The sequence below is a fragment of the Sparus aurata genome, chromosome 20, assembly GCF_900880675.1.
Source record: "Sparus aurata chromosome 20, fSpaAur1.1, whole genome shotgun sequence".
Taxonomy (NCBI): Eukaryota; Metazoa; Chordata; class Actinopteri; order Spariformes; family Sparidae; genus Sparus; species Sparus aurata.
The window spans coordinates 24,590,350-24,608,490 of NC_044206.1; the positions used below are offsets into that span (position 1 = coordinate 24,590,350).

An 18,141-nucleotide genomic window follows, 5' to 3' on the forward strand; every position below is an offset into this window, starting at 1 on the left:
TATGATATTCTACGGTATGATACGATACAAATGGACACAATATGATACGTTACGATATGATATTCTACGGTATCATACAATACAAAAGGACACGATATGATACTATACAATATGCTATTCTACGGTATGATACGATACAAAGGGACATGATATGATACGATATGATATTCTACGGTATGATACGATACAAAAGGACACAATATGATACGTTACGTTACGATATGATATTCTACGGTATGAGACGATACTAAAGGACACGATATGATACGATATGATATTCTACGGTATGAGACGATACTAAAGGACACGATATGATACGATATGATATTCTACGGTATGATATGATACAAAAGGACATGATATGTTACGATATGATACGATATTCTACGGTATGATATGATACAAAAGGACACAATATGATACGTTACGATATGATATTCTACGGTATGATACGATACAAAAGGACACGATATGATACTATACAATATGCTATTCTACGGTATGATACGATACAAAAGGACATGATATGATACGATATGATATTCTACGGTATGATACGATACAAAAGGACACAATATGATACGTTACGTTACGATATGATATTCTACGGTATGAGACGATACTAAAGGACACGATATGATACGATATGATATTCTACGGTATGATACGATACAAATTGACACAATATGATATGATATTCTACGGTATGATACGATACAAAAGGACATGATATGATACGTTACGTTACGATGTGATATTCTATGGTATCATACGATACAAAAGGACACAATATGATACGATACGACATGCTATTCTACGGTGTAATACGATACAAAAGGACAAAATATGATATGATATGATATTCTACGGTATGATACAATACAAAAGGACATGATGTGATACGATATGATATTCTACGGTATGATACGATACAAAAGGACACAATATGATACGTTACGTTACGATATGATATTCTACGGTATGAGACGATACTAAAGGACACGATATGATACGATATGATATTCTACGGTATGATACGATACAAATTGACACAATATGATATGATATTCTACGGTATGATACGATACAAAAGGACATGATATGATACGTTACGTTACGATGTGATATTCTACGGTATCATACGATACAAAAGGACACAATATGATACGATACGACATGCTATTCTACGGTGTAATACGATACAAAAGGACAAAATATGATATGATATGATATTCTACGGTATGATACAATACAAAAGGACATGATGTGATACGATACGATGCAACACAACTGCGCACCCTAAGGCAGTTCCTTCCAGGTTTAGAAACAGGTTAAAAATACAATTACACATATAAAACATATCGAGTGATAACCTCACATCCAGCTATAATTTAGCAGCACACTGATTTTCGCTTTACCATCATCAGAGACTGATATATGTAGATCACCTACTGGAGGGCAGAAGTTTGTATTCTAAGTTTAAAACATGCAAGGAGTCAGAGGAGATATATTGGCAAGTCTGAGCATATTCTTGTTGTGAGTCGCATGAAGAAAAGTGAGCCGCAGTCTCTGAACGAATCCAGCACGTGTGTGATGTCAGATCAACAGCCAAGAGCAGAGTTAGGATTACAATTCTTACCTAAAACGTGCAGATAAGCCCCGGCACTGACTGACGGCACGCTGCTGCTGCGGAGGATGGCCTCGCACTCGTAGAAGCCGGCATCGGCCACCACCGGGCTGAGGATGGTCAGCCTGCGGTTGAAGTCGCTCAAGCCGCTCGTCACCAACACGCCATTCTTACGCCACGTGATGCTCAGCTTGATAAGAGGCCTACGGGGGGGTAAAAAACAGGGAGTCAGATGTTGTTTATTCTGCTTGGTGGTAATAGTTTGGTGTGACACATATCCATCAGTCTGTTTAATATGCTGGAAGTTCTGGTATTTGAAATCCAAAAAGAAAAAAAAAGTTTACAGGCTGAGATGGAGCCAACTGTTTCCTGAGTCGAGGGATATCATTAGTGGAGTCTGCTTTGCTTCATTCCAACAGAGAAGAACGCTTGTGTCTGCAGAAACGTGCAAGACCTGACACTATACTGAATCACGCATGATATTTAATTTATCGAGCCCAAAAAAAAAATCTAAATTAGATATTATTTTGAAAATCCCGACTGAAACAAATCTGGAGCAGACACGTCTAATTTATACACATGAGGTTAAAGGGTCATTTCACCTTACTACTTCTAGTTTTTCCAAATTTGAGCGATCGGATCGACGGTATAAAATCTCTGTTAATCAGTGTTTTCTTTTTTATGCCTCTAACAAGCCGACCTGTGACCTGGTGTTTACCTGGCGTTGGCCACGCACTCCATGGTGACCTCAGAGGTGCCTGTAACCACGCTCGTGTTCCTGGGAGGGACGATGATGGTCGGGGCGATGGGGTCTGCTGGACCGCCGACATCTAGAGAGACAGGGCGCCACACACACACACACACACACGGAGAAGTTAAGCAGGGAGAAGTGATCTTGGTGGATAAATGGAAGTAGATATAATCGGGTTATCTGGATGTTGGCGTCCTATATGTTTCCACCCGGTGCACTGTGTGTGTGCGCTCATCGACGTGACATATTGAAACTGACCAGCGCACACACTGTATCCCAGTTCTGACGGAGCGATGGGCCCAATAGGACGAGACGGTGCACTGACTGTGTATAATAAGATGTCTGCGGGAGAACCGGGAACAGGGATAGAAAAATACAGCCTGACAAACACGAAGTTAAAGGGGTGAACAGGCTGCAGCGCGTGTGTGCGTGCGTACACATACATCTTCATATGCGCATAAAAAAATAGTGTGTGTGTGTGTGTGTGTGTTTTGAGCATCAGAGACAGACAGCCCATGGCAGTGAGAGCACAGTGTGTGTGTGTGCTGCTTGAGATGTGTCATGTCTGTGATAAACTCACACTGATCTGTCAATCCCATCAAGCCCTGGGAGTGTGCTCGTGGCTGCACATGTCAGATGTAGCTACAGGGGCTGTCATGGCTCAATCTTACCAATCTTGGGTCATTAGATGATGTGTACGGCCCCGTGTGTGAAGGCATAAACACACACAGACACACAGACACACACACACGCCGGCTTGCACTTTAAACAACATCCAGGTGTCACTGCTCGTCACCAGGAAACCACTGCTGCATTTCAGTTCTGAGCCGGGGTCAGGACTCGGTTATTCTAGCTTGGCATGGAGACAAAGCTTGGTGGAAACAACCAGTTAGGCTCTAACGTGATAAAACAAGTCAAACGACAACTGCAGTGATGTTTTAATCAGACGATTTATGAGGCAACTTGACAGACGTACTCCTTTCTCTTTGCACTTAGTCAGGCTACCTGTTTTCCACTGCCTCCAGTCTTTATGCTAAGCTAGGCTAAACGTGTACCGACCCCACAATTCAAAGACATTAAATGTCATCAGATTGAACACGCAGACTTAACTATCCTAACTTATCTTACTGAACAATAATAATAAGTATCATAAACTTGTGTTTGCTGAAGCAATAACCGAAAATCTCTTGTGGAGGGAGCGAGGAGAGTGATAACTTCCAGGTTAGCCCACTAAGATAACACTGTGGCTCTCTTCTCAGACCCGAAATCTCCGTCCAATATTTAAACCGTCTAAATCTGACCCCAGTTCTGTAGCGCACAGAGAGGATATAGACCCAAAATGTCACGTATGTATTCTCCTTTAGCAGCTTAAACATCACCAGCGACAGAAACCGCCTCATTTGTTGTCAAAAACCAAATATTTAAACTTGATCCGGGCGTGGAAACTTATAAAATGAGCAACACTAGTCTCCTCAGAGTCCTCTCCTTGACCTTCGCTCCTGCTCGGGCTTAGGCAAGCACTGTCGGAGCCAGGAGGGCTCATGGGAAATGCATTGTCAGAGGCGTCGCTGCAGGAACAGCTGCTGTAGCAGATACTGACTGATACGTACGGTGAAAGAAAAACGCAGGCACTCAGTCACTCAAACACACACACACACACACACACACACACACACACCTCTCTGTATCTGCAGTGTGTGTGTGTTTGTGTGTGCAGCATATGTGGCGTGTTCATGTAAATGCATGGCGTGGTTCCCTGACAGCGCCGAGTTGAGACCTCCCGCTACGCACTCTATCTAACCTGAACCACAGTGTGAGTGTGTGTGTGTGTGTGTGGGTGTGTGTGTGTGTGTGTGTGTGCTCTGCGCTGGTATAATCAACTCTGCCACTGTTCTCCATATGTGCCACAGGCTATTTCTGCTCCCTCGTGTTGTCAGCTGTAATATCTTTCCCCCTCACCCGGCTCGTTCACTCCCCAGCTCCAGTCTACCATGTCATAAGATGCTGTCTGTTAGGTTTCCTCTTATATTTCACTCTGCTGAGCTGAAGCCGGCTGAATTGGTTCGAGTCGTGTATCTTGTGTTTCTGTCATTTGGAGGGGGGGGGGGGAGCTAAGTATGCTGGTGAATATTAAGAGCTACTCGGCGATACAACAGGCTGTCCCTGTTGCTTTCTCGCACCTCGTGTGTGAGCGTGCATCCGGAACAATGTGTAAATATGGCCGCAGACACTGAATGAAATGAAATCTGATTAAGGAGGTTGAGATTTTGCACTGCAGTGGTAGCTGCTTGAAATACAACAGAGTCAAAAATATCAGATCACAAGCAAAACTCGCGTGTTCAAATTTCTTCTGCAGCCATGATGCTAACCCGAGTACATTTACTCGAGTGCTCACAACAAATCATACGGAAGTAAAAGCTGATCGCACAGTGTGATGATGACGCCAGATCGGCTGCCGATAAACCTCGTCTTCACCGTGACATCTGGTCGGCCACCGGGCTCGAAATCTCTGAAGGCCGACTGGTTGATCCGGTTGGGCCGACAGCTTGGTACCAGTTCTATCCGCCTTGAATGAATAAACTAATGTTTTGTCCTGTGTTGTCAGCAGTTTATGACCCGGCTGAGAAGCAGCCATTCCCCTACATCTCTTCTCACGATCTGTCGTGTAGATTGAAGACAAAGTGTCTCAGGATGTGGTGATAAATAGAAGATTTAAGTGTTCCATTACGAGAGATTTATCTCACTTCTTAAGCTGAATAAACTATTTTAAAAAACCCTCTTTGTTCTGCTGGATGCTTCGTCACACAGCTGAAACATTTAGAGATTCGTGACTCTCGCAGGACGATGAGACTACAAATATATGACGAACTTAAAGATCATGATGGATTACTAAAGGAGAAGGATCAAAACACTTCCACCTCTTTATACTTTTCGACCTTTCATTCTGGCTGAACATGCTGATTTTCCTTTCCACGACTGATGCTCCACACCTCTCACCTGTCCCCGCCATCGCGACCGGTGGGGTTTACATTACATTGCGTTTATCACAGCATGCGGTCACTCACTCTCTACTGACAGGGTGATGGGCTGGCTGGTCTTGTTCTCTCCGTTCTTGTCGTTCACCGCCTGGACGTAGTAGCGCCCGGCGTCCGGCGCCACCGTGGACAGGATGACCAGCGTGTTGTCGAGCGTGATGGCACTGCGGAGGGGGAAAAAAACAAAAAACAAGACAAGTAGAGAAGTGGGAAAAGTAAAGAAGGAATCCTGCAATTAAAAAGTTAAGACGGAGCGTCTGAGAAACAAACACGTCATCCGCCTTCGACGATAACGCCAGACCTCCTAATTGCAGCTGAATATGTTCGCCCGCTCGCGTGTCCGCACTTGATCCGGCGGCTGAAAGGGGCATTAAACATTTTAACATTTTAATTACGCCGCTCAAGCCGCATTAGGTGTATCGATTTACAATGTGTAAACAATGTGTTGCTGCTGACTGAGCGAGGAGGGGGAAATTATTGGCAGCCTCCCTCGCTCATACTTCTCCTTATGGTCCGGTCTGAAATGCGATAGCCCTGTGTAATAAGCCGGAGCTTTTAATTGGCTATTTGTACCCCTCTGCTTCCTGCGGCCTGCGTTTTTTTTTTGGCAGCCGACCGCCTTTGGCACGGAAACAATAGTGTCTCTCCTCGACCCGCGGCTGAAATGACGCCTGAATAAATAAACACAGATCCATTTTTCGGCAGGCGTCCTACAGGGGCTAATACCTGGTGTCTTGTTGACTCTATCAAGCCCCCCCTCGTCAATGTGGCAAACAGCGACTCCCCTCCCCTCCCCTCCCCTCCCCTCCCCTCCGCCGCCTGATGTTACAGCCCCCTGACTGTGTTTACAATCAATATTTTCTTATTATCCGCGCCTGTTCGACAATCTGGAGGTAGATAGCTCGTTCCAGCCCGGCGCCTTCCTCCACATACATCTTTTCCTCCGGCCTTATCCGTCCGATCTACCGTTCAGGCCGAGCTCTCTCCTTCACTCCATCCCCCTGTGTGTCGAATGTGTTCATGTGCAGAAGCAACCGGACTCACATTTCATTTGCACATCTCTCAAAATGTTTTCAGATTTCTCACAGCCGGGCCGACGAGACGAGAGAGTTTCGGTCAGGAAGCTTTCAGAAGAAAATACGACTGTCAGAGAAGCAAATCAATACCATTCAAATGGTTGTGTCTCCGGCCCACCCTCTGTACTCGGTGACATTTCTGTTTGATTTTTTTTCTCTTTGATGCTTTCTTTACAGCTCCCACGGCTACCGGCGGGGCTAAATCTGGAACAACAGCCATGTGAGTGATCGATAAGAAAACAAAACAAAATGTCTCTGATGCGCTGCGAGCGATGGCTCTGTGAAGATCCAGCGCTGCTTGTTTGCACGTGTAAAAAAAAAACATGTCCGCCATGTTCCTAATCCTGCCTCACATCTGATGACCTCCCCTCTCTCCCTCCCTCCTCCTCCTCCTCCAATCTAACCCGCTCCACTCCTCCATCCACTTATTCCTCCACCCTTCGACTCATCAGTGGGGGATCCGAGGGGGCCCGCTGTGCCTTATCAAGGCAGCAAGAGAGCTGATGAGAAAGTGAGGAGGGAGTGGAGGAAGTGGGGGGAAGAAATGCTCACTTGCACATGGAGAGAAAGTACACACAGGTGTTCACACACTTCTCAAACTCTCCCGCAGCCTGTCGGGGCATGCAGGCAGAGCATTCGACACACAGCACCGAGGGATGTGCTGCATATAGCTAACCTGTGCTGAGAGCGTTTCCTGCACGACGACTTAACGAGATCCGCCTACGGACTGATTGATTGTCGCGTATCTCCGAGCGGCCCCAGTCACCGAGCTCATTTGGGATTCCCCGCGCATGCCGGGACTGAAAACAGTCTTCCTAAAGGGGGCTGGCAGGCCTCAATAGCTGCAGCTTATGATCTGCGGTAAATATTTAATGCTAGCTCGCTGGAGCGGTGACATCCTGGACGCACAGCCATGAATTATGGATCCCTTCGGGGGGGGGGGATGTGGCCCGGACGGGAAGTGTCCAAAGCGCTGAATAATTCCCAGGTGACTTCGCAGGACCTTTTCTAAAGTGGGGACACAATCCGGTGCTAAACATACCCGCCGCTTAAGAAACTCTTGAAGATGAATATACAGGGTTGTGCTGTGAAGTTAAAGGGGGAGTAGCTTCGCCTGCCCTGGAGGAGACGACCCTCTGTGATAATGTCAAGCTTCGTACGAAGATCTTCCTCTGTGTCTTTTTCCCCTCGCTGCCCATTAACCCCCCCCGTCCGAGCAGACTAAGCTTCAGCTAATATTTCCCCGTCGTCCGCAGCCGGTCCTGATTTCATCAACGTTAGCAGGATCAGGAGGAAATGTTTGCCCTGGGTAGTTGATTTTAATGCTCCCCCTCCCCGCTGAGCATCCTCTCTCCTCAGCCTGTAATCAGGGGTGCTGCAGCGGGGGTCAAACGAAGCTTTGTACCACAGCGTGTTCAGCAGATCTCACCACTCCCCGCGCTCGCCGGGCCTCCGGGATCAAAGACCACACGATGCTGGGAGAAATTAAAAGTTAAAAAGCCAATTATCCTGAATGGCTTTCCATGTATATCAAGGGAGATAAGAATTTGGCGGAACGAGGTAATGAAATTGTTGTTTTTTTTTTTTTTCCTGACCAGCTTCTCGAGGTAATATCTTGTTTTCTGAATGCATTTTGGCGATCCTTTCTGCGCCAGTCCCTCAGCGGCGTGCGAGCAGCTGTCGGAGGCTCGCTCGTAACGAAGGCTTACCACGTATCCGGCACGGCGCGGGGGAATTTATCACGCCACAGAGCCGAGGCATTCGGACACATCAGATATGTGCGGACATGCCTCCGTCTCTCCCTGCTTTGGAGATTTATTCCTAAATCTTTGAACGCTTTTTTTTTTCTTTTTTGTTCCAACCCAATTTCCTTTTTCCATTATTGTCCTCCGGAAAGCGCTGCGGTCCACGTGAGTGAGAGAGTCTGGCAAGGCCGGACGGCTGCTGGGAAGAAAATCTCGCGCCGACTGTGCAGCTTTATGCGCAAACCACAGCTTTGCTCGCAGCAGAGACGCGGCGTTCGCCTCGTACGCAATTACTTCCGCGCGGATCAATTTATTTATGTTGCGCGTCGAGGGTGGCTTTCCAGCGACTGCCGGCCTCGTAATGATTCTGTAGCACTTTAATCAATAATGATGATGAGGATTTATGTTTGATTACAACAGAGTGACGGACGTTTAAATGTTTTATTTGCCACTCATTGCTTCCCTTCTGTAATTTTCATTATTACTAATAAATTACGTTGCAGGGAAACTAAATAAACAACGATCCGGGGGGCTGCTCTCTTTAATTAACGACACGTCGTCCCCCTCAGCTCGCTTTAAAAGCACGTCTTTGTTTCCTGTTTGCAGCCACTCCGTTTGTCAGTCCGTATGCATGTCTGCCGTGTTAATCCAGCGCTGACGCGGTGTGACAGATCCGCGCCTGTTCTGACACACATACACACTCGCCTGGGAGTTTTTTTTGGCATCTGTCGCGGCCGTCCCTCTCCACCGGGCCGTGAGGGGCCTAACCTCGCTCCACAGCCTCAGACCTCCATTACATGCAGACAAATGGCCCCGGTCGGGCTGATGGCCTCCCCCGGGAGAGGGAGAGGGGTCGACGGGATCAAGCAGCTCACATGGCTGGCGAAGGTATGAGTCAAGCTGCAGCCAGTCGACGGATGACGGCAGCAGAAAAGCTAGAGAGAGAAACTCAGCACCGCTCAGTAGACCTGTGATGAAAGAGCCACAGCTCCTGGTGATGGAGAGACGGGGGAGGAGTGAGAGAGATGAGAGGAGAGGAAGTAAGGGAGAGTTGCTCATGAAGAAACGGCCTCTTGTTTTCTCACCGGGGGCATGAACTCGAGATTTGTGGCTTACTGTTTGCTTTCTGCTTCCCTGTTGCTCGTCGGATGGTCGAGTGTTCAGAGGAGCATCGTTCGGCGAAGTAAGAACCAGAAAACAAAAGAAAGGACGTCCCAAACGGTGACACGCAGATGAAGTCGAGGCAGTTTCTGATCCGCAGAATCTGTCGCTAAATCTGTCCGCTGACTGAATCCAGCGAAGGAACATTTATTTTACTTCAGTGCCATTTTTTGCTTTTCTTCCAATGAAACATAATCTTAAATTCTGATATACTGATGCGAGCGGAAAGTCGCTTCCCTCATTGGTTGACACACCTGAACCACGCCTGTAGCTGCTGATGCTAGCTCTGATTGGTTCCATGCCTTTAACTTCGACCTCTGCATTGCTCGAAGCGACTACATGATCTCGTGAAACCATCTGCCTCGCAAGAGAAGCGAGTCAGTCGTTGTACACTTCGGGGTTTTGGACAGTTGGTGGGACACGACAAAAACCAAACGTTAATCGAGAGAGCGGTCAATGAAACCCTGAAAGAAAAGCCCTGTCGACGTGGAATAAATGACCTCATGCACCCGTGTGCACGCTGCTGTGTTGTTAGCGTCACTTCCCCCTGACATCGCGTCCCTTTTCGTCTTGCAGATTGTTGGGCTGATGACTAATGCCGAGCAGTTGGTTGCAGGGAAATGCAGAGGAAGGGCTCGGCTATTCACCGGCCCTCGTGACTAATGGGGAATCCATAGCAGACTGACAGGACCCGAGCATCACAGGCAGGGGCCATTAATTGATCAGTAGCTACAGCGGATTACTCAGGGGAATTGCAATTGTGTGTGTGTGTGTGTGTGTGTGTGTCAGCGACGTCCTCCCACTGACTCCTCCGGGTCAGGCTCCTCTGTGTTCCGTCTTAACAGACACCTCTACAAGGTTGTTTTCAGTGTAATGCAGATAAATCCATGCCAGCGTGTCAATGGAAAGTTTCTGGGAAAAAAGCAAAAGCGGTCGGTCGGGTAGTGAGATGTTGTAAGAGGTGGAATGGTGAGCGAGGACGGCTACAGCACAAACCGGCCGCAAACTCACCTTCCAGCCGGCAGCCTTACAATTCCTGGCAAATGTGTTTACTGAAGGAGCCTCTGATTATACACCACATTAAGTCTCCGAAATAACACAACAAATCACGCCAGCTGAATGGAAAAGACCCTGCCAAATGCATTTCCATTCAATAAGGGAAGAATAATGACTGCTAGTGCTAAATAACTTCTCTTTCCCTGCCGTGCATCCTGCTCTACATCACAGCGCAACAAAGACGCGAGGAGACTCGGGTTGAACTGATCCTTTGCGGACCCGAGCCCGGCTGTGGGAGTCGGCGAGGACAAGATGTCTCGAACCAAGACCGCCAGAACAAGAAAAGGGCACAGCGAAAAAGAAACCACGAGAGAGTAACAATAACTGAATCCGCAAGTTTTTATGGGTGTGCTCGGAGAGAGACAGCGCCGGAGCGCTCGCCTACGCCAAGAACAACAGCTGCAGAGGCCACATGGCAAAGAGAGAGCAGTCACTGTGGCACAGCGAGACGCTGCTCTGCCAGGGGAAAACTGGCAGCGGGGAGGTAAAAAATGCAGCATTCACCAAGTTTCTGTGGGTTTCCTTTACACATCCCCGGCCCGGGTGGTGTGCTGCGTTCACACTATGCCACATATACGTTTGCACCCATCCTGGACCCGTGATGGCAAGGTTCCAATAACATGTTCGATCATGGGTCCGTCGGTCCGTCAGTGTCAAGGTTTAAGAGATCTGGTTATTTACTTGAATAATGAATATTTAGTCTCAGTTGTCTGATAATTTGAATATTCATACGATCATGCAAAAGTTGTGTTTTGTCTCCGTGATATTCAAAAGCCGTGAACGCCAAACAACGGCTTGACAGCAGTCAGTACCGGTCCAAACCGTCAAAGGCAAAGAAGACATCCTTTGTTCAAACTAAAGACGTTGCAGGTGAAGTTAAACCTGGCAGCTGATCACACTCAAACCCGTCGCTTGAACGGAGCACCACTGTTCTTCCAGCAGTTTTCAGACGGGCATAAAAGTCAAAACATTCTCAACTTATCATTTCTCATGCTCCATGTGAACACTGGGAATAATCAGAACCGGTACCGGACTCAAAACAAGGTTACTGATGTGCGTGCACAAGCCGCTGAAACTAAAGATCCGTCTTCTCTGTCCCTTAAACACCTCTCCACGTATTTAAAGGATTTGCATTTGATAAATGACTTTGATCCTTCATTTGCATAACAAATTACCATCCCTAATCCCGCCGCTTTGTTTGTGGCTCCAATGAAACCCTCTGTACATCTCGACTCTACTTGTGATCAGAATCCCTGATCTGTGCGCGGGACGCGACCTCACAGACGTCCTTGCAGTCAACAAGTGTCATCCTGGAGTCATTTTCAAGTGTTCTGCCACCTTTTCCAGAAGAAATCTCGCAAGAGCAAGACAAGAACATGCCCGACAGAAGTGTGACGCATTTCGAAGAAGCGAATACCCGAAGAGAAGCGCTTCTGGCGACACACAGCGCAGGTCAACGCCATCACGACGAATGTGAATACAATGCGACAAAGACGTAGTTCTCGTACGACATCCTGCAGCGAGGGGCCGTATTTTATCAGCGGCGAGTTCGATCGGTTGGAGGTGATTACCGCAGTTATTCCTGGCTGCTCTGTCCCTTCTCCTCCGGTGCTGGGGTGTGATTACGCAGAGCACAGAGAGGAGAAGGAAGATGAACCCCTGGAGAGCCTGCAAATTAAAGTTATGACACCTGAGGGGGGGATAGCAGGAGCGAGGCACGATGAGCAGAGGCGGGGGGAAAGATGGAGTAAAAAAAGAAAAGAAAAAGCAAGGCAGCAGGGCGGTGTGAGATATTAAAGGAAGAGATAGTGGTCACCGTGTGGTCGTAGTCCAGGGCGCTTTCTTCCCTTCACTGCTGTTCCACGGTGTAACCTTCGACCCGTGAAAAAGACACGCATAGATCCTGAAGCTGCAACTACCAGTCCCACAATGCCTATAACCATTATAAATACAAAGCCAGTGTGACAATGTTTAGCGAGACCAAACAGTTGGAAGTGACTCTGGAGAGCAGGAGTCCTTGGAAAGAGCCTTCATCAAGGTAACATTTGCAGCTCGGCGAAGAAACTCTCTCTGCGGCGCTCCCTCGGTCTCTCCCTACCAGCGAGACTTTGATGCCTCTGCAGAGTCAACGCTAGTGGCACGAATCAAATTCAATTAAATGATTTTCAATAAAAAAAAAGAGAAAAAAAAAAAGAGGCTGCCTGTTATCAACCGTGCTCATTTGCACACACTGACCTTGGTAATGCGCGCGGAATTAGCATTCTCGGAGCTAGAGGGTAGGAAGCGAGGATGAAGAGAGGCAGAGTACACGCAGTGGGTGGCCGATAATGGAGACAAAAGGAGTGAGGGAGGAAGAGAGAGAGAGAGAGAGACATCGACAGAAGGAATAAACGAGAACAATAAGCGAGAGATGAGAGCGGGGCTGAAGGAGAGAGCTGCGAAACTAATGAAGAGTTGAAGGAGCGTTCGTCAAACTTTCAAAAACAATAACCTCTTCGAACGCCGACTGGCGGGAGCTTCGACACGCAGACGGAGCTCCGCGGGTCACCGTTGTTTGACCTTTTCTCTTAACGACTTCTCAAAGGTAATTCAGATTTCCACAACAAGCCGGAACCCAAAAAATCGAAGCGGCCGGCTGACCTGCAGCCTCGGAGCGCTCGCTCTCTCTCTCAGTCAGTCAGTCTGGGTTGCACGGTCTCATTGTCATTCTAGGTCAGGGTATGATTACTGATGATGAGGAGCTGATAAGAAAGATTCACTCTAACCAAGGGCAAGGTCACCTCCCACCGCGGTGAAATGCAGATGTGATGAGACGGGGATAACTGCCTTTTAAAGACACACACTCACAGGTGCACACACACAAAGTATTCCAGCGGAAAAAAGGCAAAAAATCAAAATGTGACTCCTCAGTATCTAGAAATATGTAAATATGTAGTCATAGAAGTCGACTTAACCTCCAACAACTCATCTCTGCTCCAGGCCAGGCAAGCCGATCCTACCATAAAACTAGAAGCAAGAGTTGGTTTGCATTGTGGGTAATGTAGGCTCCAGGATAAGCCCAGGAAGATAATATGTGTGGATATTTTCGGTTCTGTTGCATCTTTCTTTTGTATCTATTGTGAGTCTGACAGTGTTTTGGGAACACAATGCCAGCAGAACAGTTCATAACTCTGAATATATCAATAAAACTTGTGTTCATTTTTCATGTTTCGACAATCGGTGCATACTGAAACAAAACCAAGAACCAAAAAAGTGGCCAGTGCTCCTTTCTCGCGCGGACAGAGACGACATCATTCCCAATCGACCCCTCCATTTACACCTTTCTATTTTAAGTGATCAGAATTGGAGGAGCAGAGCAACAATCCCGTCTGATTGCTCCAGTGCTCGATACCTGCGCTGGGAACTGATGATGCCGCGAGAACACCGACCGCTGCCGGCTGGCACGCACTGATAGCCGAGCTCAGAAAAACACTCAGCCTCCTATTTGGAGACCAAAATGAAGAGAGACGGTGAGACGGTGACACAGATATGCTGAAATAAAAGTGGTTGGTTTGGGTTTCTTTTCAAATACAAATGAGAAAGAAAGGGAGGGGAGGGGAGGAGGGGGGATTTCATTTCACACAGTGCCAGAACAGCTTTGGTCTCGGGCCTTGTTCTGCAGGAGAAATTCAAACTCTCCTTTAGCACGAAATGTAGCGAGATGAATGACGAACGACGGGGGGAAGAACAGACAGCGCCCTCAAACTAAAGCGCCCCTCAAAGAGCCCCGGGAACAAACAAAGCCGCAGAAAAGTATTCACATGATCAAACACAAATATGAAGGTAAAGACTCCACGGCAAGCTGGAAATGAAAACGAATAAATAAAAGCACTTACATTCGACTGCTGGGTGGAATCTTGCGCCCGTCCCTGAACCAGGTGACTTGCGGCTGGGGGAAGCTGCGAATGCGTGGCGCCGGGACAACGGCGCCCTCGCCCTGAGACACCGACTGGGAGCGTTCGCCCTCCTCGAAGCTGCCCATAACTACAGGAAGTCAAACAAACACAAGAGCAAAGAGTAAGAAAGAAGAAAAGGGTACGTACAGTCACAGGCACAGACTCTCCTTTTTTCCCTTTCTTGCGTCTGACTTTTGGTGCCCACAGAGGTTTTTTGTTGTTGTTTTTTTTTGCCATCTGCTTTTCTGTTTCTGAAATGTTACATCGAGCCATTCTGATGGACAGCGCCGGTGTTGTTGCCATGGTTTCCACAGTACATCAAGAAAAGCTAGTGGAAGGAGCACAATGAAACGACTCACAGAGGGACACGGAGGGGACGCTAAATTGACTCATATTCATATTCCGCATCCTCCCGTGCGGAGGCATCGAGGGCAATCAATCTCGATGGCGCTAAATGTGTGCATTACTCAGCGTAGTAGATGACCGGCGCGGCCGCTACTCTATTATCTCCTAATACATTTCATTTGTTATGCCGGTTTTTATTCCTCCCATGCCTCATTATGATCTTAAAATGCTGTGCTAATATCGGCGCACCACGCTCTGCCTATTTGTGATTGAGATCTACGGGCAGGTGAGGATCTCACGTCGGATCCTTGTTTTTTTTTTGTTCTCTGCTCGAATCAGAAGGCTTCGCGCTGACTGTACACCTTTATAGGACAGCAGTAACAAGCAGACTGAAAGAGAAAAAGTGCCGACTTTATGTGCAGGTTTTTTTTTTTTCGAAGACGTGACAGCCGAATACCAAGAAATCGTCTCGGGCGAGGGAAGGATCGCGTAATTGTCTCTCCGATTCACCGGAGACAATAAAGCAAACTCTGCTGAAATCATTCCAACGTGACATCAAACGCTCAATTACGTTCTAACACAGTTTAGAAATAATTATATCTTTGGAAAAATGTCGGGATCAGGGTATGGGGCTTTGAACCGGGGGGGACGTTGGAGTGGTTGTGCATCGATGGCAATCTTACTTTCCCATCTCCGTAGGTTCTCTTTCAAAGAGAATAAAAAAAGGTAATCTGGCTTTGCGCTGCAGCTGTGGCTCTCAGCTTAAATGAAAATCTGGGAAGTGTGCAAATCCCGACTTTGATCTGCAGTTTCGGCGATGTGACGTCCTCCTCCCCCCCTCCCCAATCTGTAACGCCTCGGCATGTTTCCCTTTCTCCGCGGCGCGTCTCCGCAATCCTAATTGTGCTGCCTCAATGGAATAGCTTGTAAAAGAGATCTCCCCATCTCTGCCTTCTCTGTCTCTTTTCTCTCTCTCTCTCTCTCTCTCCCCCCCCCCTCCGCTGTCTATCTCATCCAATTCTTCTGCAGGTGTCCTTAATTCTCCCTTTTTACTTTGCCTCACGGTCCGTACCCCTTCATGAGCGACTGATGAGAGGGGAGAAAAGAATTATGGAAATGGAAAGAGGTGGGAATAAAGAGAAACAGAATAACAGTGGGGTGGGAGCCAGGAAATAAATAGAAAGCAGTGGTGGCCAGACAAAACAGACAAAGTCAAGAGAGAAGGGAGAGGAAAGGAAGAACAAAAAGGAAACGGTGACAGAGGCAACGAAGATTCAGACCGCGGCTGGTTGAGAAGGAGATACAGAAGAGAAGCAGCCGCCTACAGCTACAATATGTTTGCCCAATACTCAAGAAGTGGACCGGTGGGACTGCTAAGCTCTCTCCGTCTCCCTCCCATCTCTCTCTCTCTCTCTCACGCCTGGTTGGCTGCATTGTTCAGTCAGGTACAGCGCCGTGTCACATCCACTCAAATGTCGCTGGAACAAGGGGAAGCCAATGAACCTGGCATACCCTGGGAAGGCGGGATAATGGGCCACAGGACGGGTGGGGCCTATGGGGCGGGTGCATTTCAAGTGACAACACTCCAGACACCTCAGCGCCGCGTCCGTAATAGCTCGTTAACAAGATGAGCGAGCCGAGCGGCCCGAAAAAGTGGCGCTGGAAATTTCACAGAGAGGCGGCGCATCCGAGCCCCATTTTCACCAAGAAAAGACGACAGATGTTGTTGACAGAGGAGAGAGAGAGAGAGTGAAGTAAGCGGCGGTCATATTGAAATGAAGCAAAGGTAAAAACAACCACGGCAACAATATCAATCTAATGAGAATGCTGAGCGGAACAGCTGTCCGGGTTGATAACACCCCGGATGATGCGCAGGTAGATCTTTCACCCTGCCAGCATCTGTCCCTCCCCAGCCAGTCCTTGATACAAAGGCAACCAAACAGAGCGTGAGCACACTGTGTACTCTGCAGGCAGTCAAACACACTCTATCTATCTGTCACCCCTCCTTTTCTGAGATCCACCGGGTCCCATTCATCTGCGTTTCACCTGCAACCCTGTGTCGATACTTACAGGCCACCTGGACTTCCGTGCGCCTCTGCAGAAGCGCGCCGACCCGATTCCTCACGATGCAGCGGTAGAAGCCGGCATGGGAGCGGTCCAACGAAGGGATTAGGTACCTTTAAAAATCACAGACAAGAACACACATGAAACACGGATGAGGATTCTCCTAAATTGTAATAAACTGGCACACTAATTAAGACAAAAAGGCTGAAATCAAAAGGGCGTTTATGTGAGAGCGCAAACACAGGCATCTGCAATTTTGTAAACAAGAACGCGGCGACAAAAAAAAAAAAAAAAGGCTCAAACACACACGAGCGTCTTAGCACACACGCACACAAACTTAAGACCATCTAATAGAGGGAACAAGGGCACGGAGGACATCGGGGCTTAGCCGTTGTTTATTCCAGTGATAATGATGCTCGAGAGGCTAACCCAGCTTCAGCACCGACGCTCACACACACACACACACTCACACTGACAACAAAGACTCACATTCAAATGTATTCTATGTGAACACACACACGCGTGCACGTTTGCACAAAATCCCCAGAGACGGAGGTTGAAGCTAAATGTCTCCAGCCGTTGACACTCTCTCCCCACCGTGACCTTGACTTCAGTGTCCAGCTGTGGCGGCAGTACCGCCTCCCTGCCATGTGGAGGCAGCGTAACATACACTTTACAAACCTGCTGAGTGTTCTGTGGAGACTTGACTACTGACTTGATACATCTTGAGCCACAGCTGGTGATACAGCTGATGCATACAGAATACGTGACAAGCGGAGACGCTCAGAATGCATGCCTCTCACTTATTCTGCAAACCCGTCACTGAAACTACAATCAAAACTTATCCCGCAAATTGACACGCATGATGTAAATCACAGTGAAAATGCAGCGTCTGTTCCACTGCACACTCTTGAAAAGTAGATGCACACTCAACTAACAGTGTACTGACAATAGTACATTTTAAAGAAAATGCACCAAATTACAAATAAGCTGTCTATGCAGAAATGCTCTTATGACTTAAGTTCTCTCAACATTCTCTCAACACATCATTAAAAAGATAACAATGCACTTGCAGAAGCTTTCACGCTTCAGTTTTTTTCACACACTTTCACACTTTTTGGTTAAATATAAACACTACAATTGTAAGTAAGTATAAAAGCGTCTGTAGGCTGCAAACGACTTCCTTGTTGGATTGTCAAACACCACCTGACACCGGCACTCCCACACCACTGCAGTGAAGGAATTTAAAGTGTTGCACTCTCCACAAAATGACTTCAGTTGCTCTTTGTTGCAACAATGTGAGTGCCTTCGTGGAGGGACTTTCCAAAAGTGATCACCATTATATC

At 47.5% G+C, this 18,141-nt stretch overlaps 1 protein-coding gene across 6 annotated transcripts in view; it reads right to left on the reverse strand.

Annotated features, from left to right (window-relative positions):
• sdk2b (sidekick cell adhesion molecule 2b) overlaps window positions 1–18,141 on the reverse strand; it is a 285,949-nt gene that overhangs the window by 54,667 nt on the left and 213,141 nt on the right. For all 6 annotated transcript variants that reach the window (XM_030399675.1, XM_030399676.1, XM_030399673.1 and 3 more), the window contains exons 3-7: window positions 16,802–16,908; window positions 14,327–14,474; window positions 5,444–5,577; window positions 2,346–2,457; window positions 1,640–1,830 (exon numbers count right to left, since the gene is read on the reverse strand). In XM_030399675.1, coding sequence (XP_030255535.1) covers window positions 1,640–1,830; window positions 2,346–2,457; window positions 5,444–5,577; window positions 14,327–14,474; window positions 16,802–16,908 — 692 coding nt within the window. The remainder of the gene's footprint in view (window positions 1–1,639; window positions 1,831–2,345; window positions 2,458–5,443; window positions 5,578–14,326; window positions 14,475–16,801; window positions 16,909–18,141) is intronic.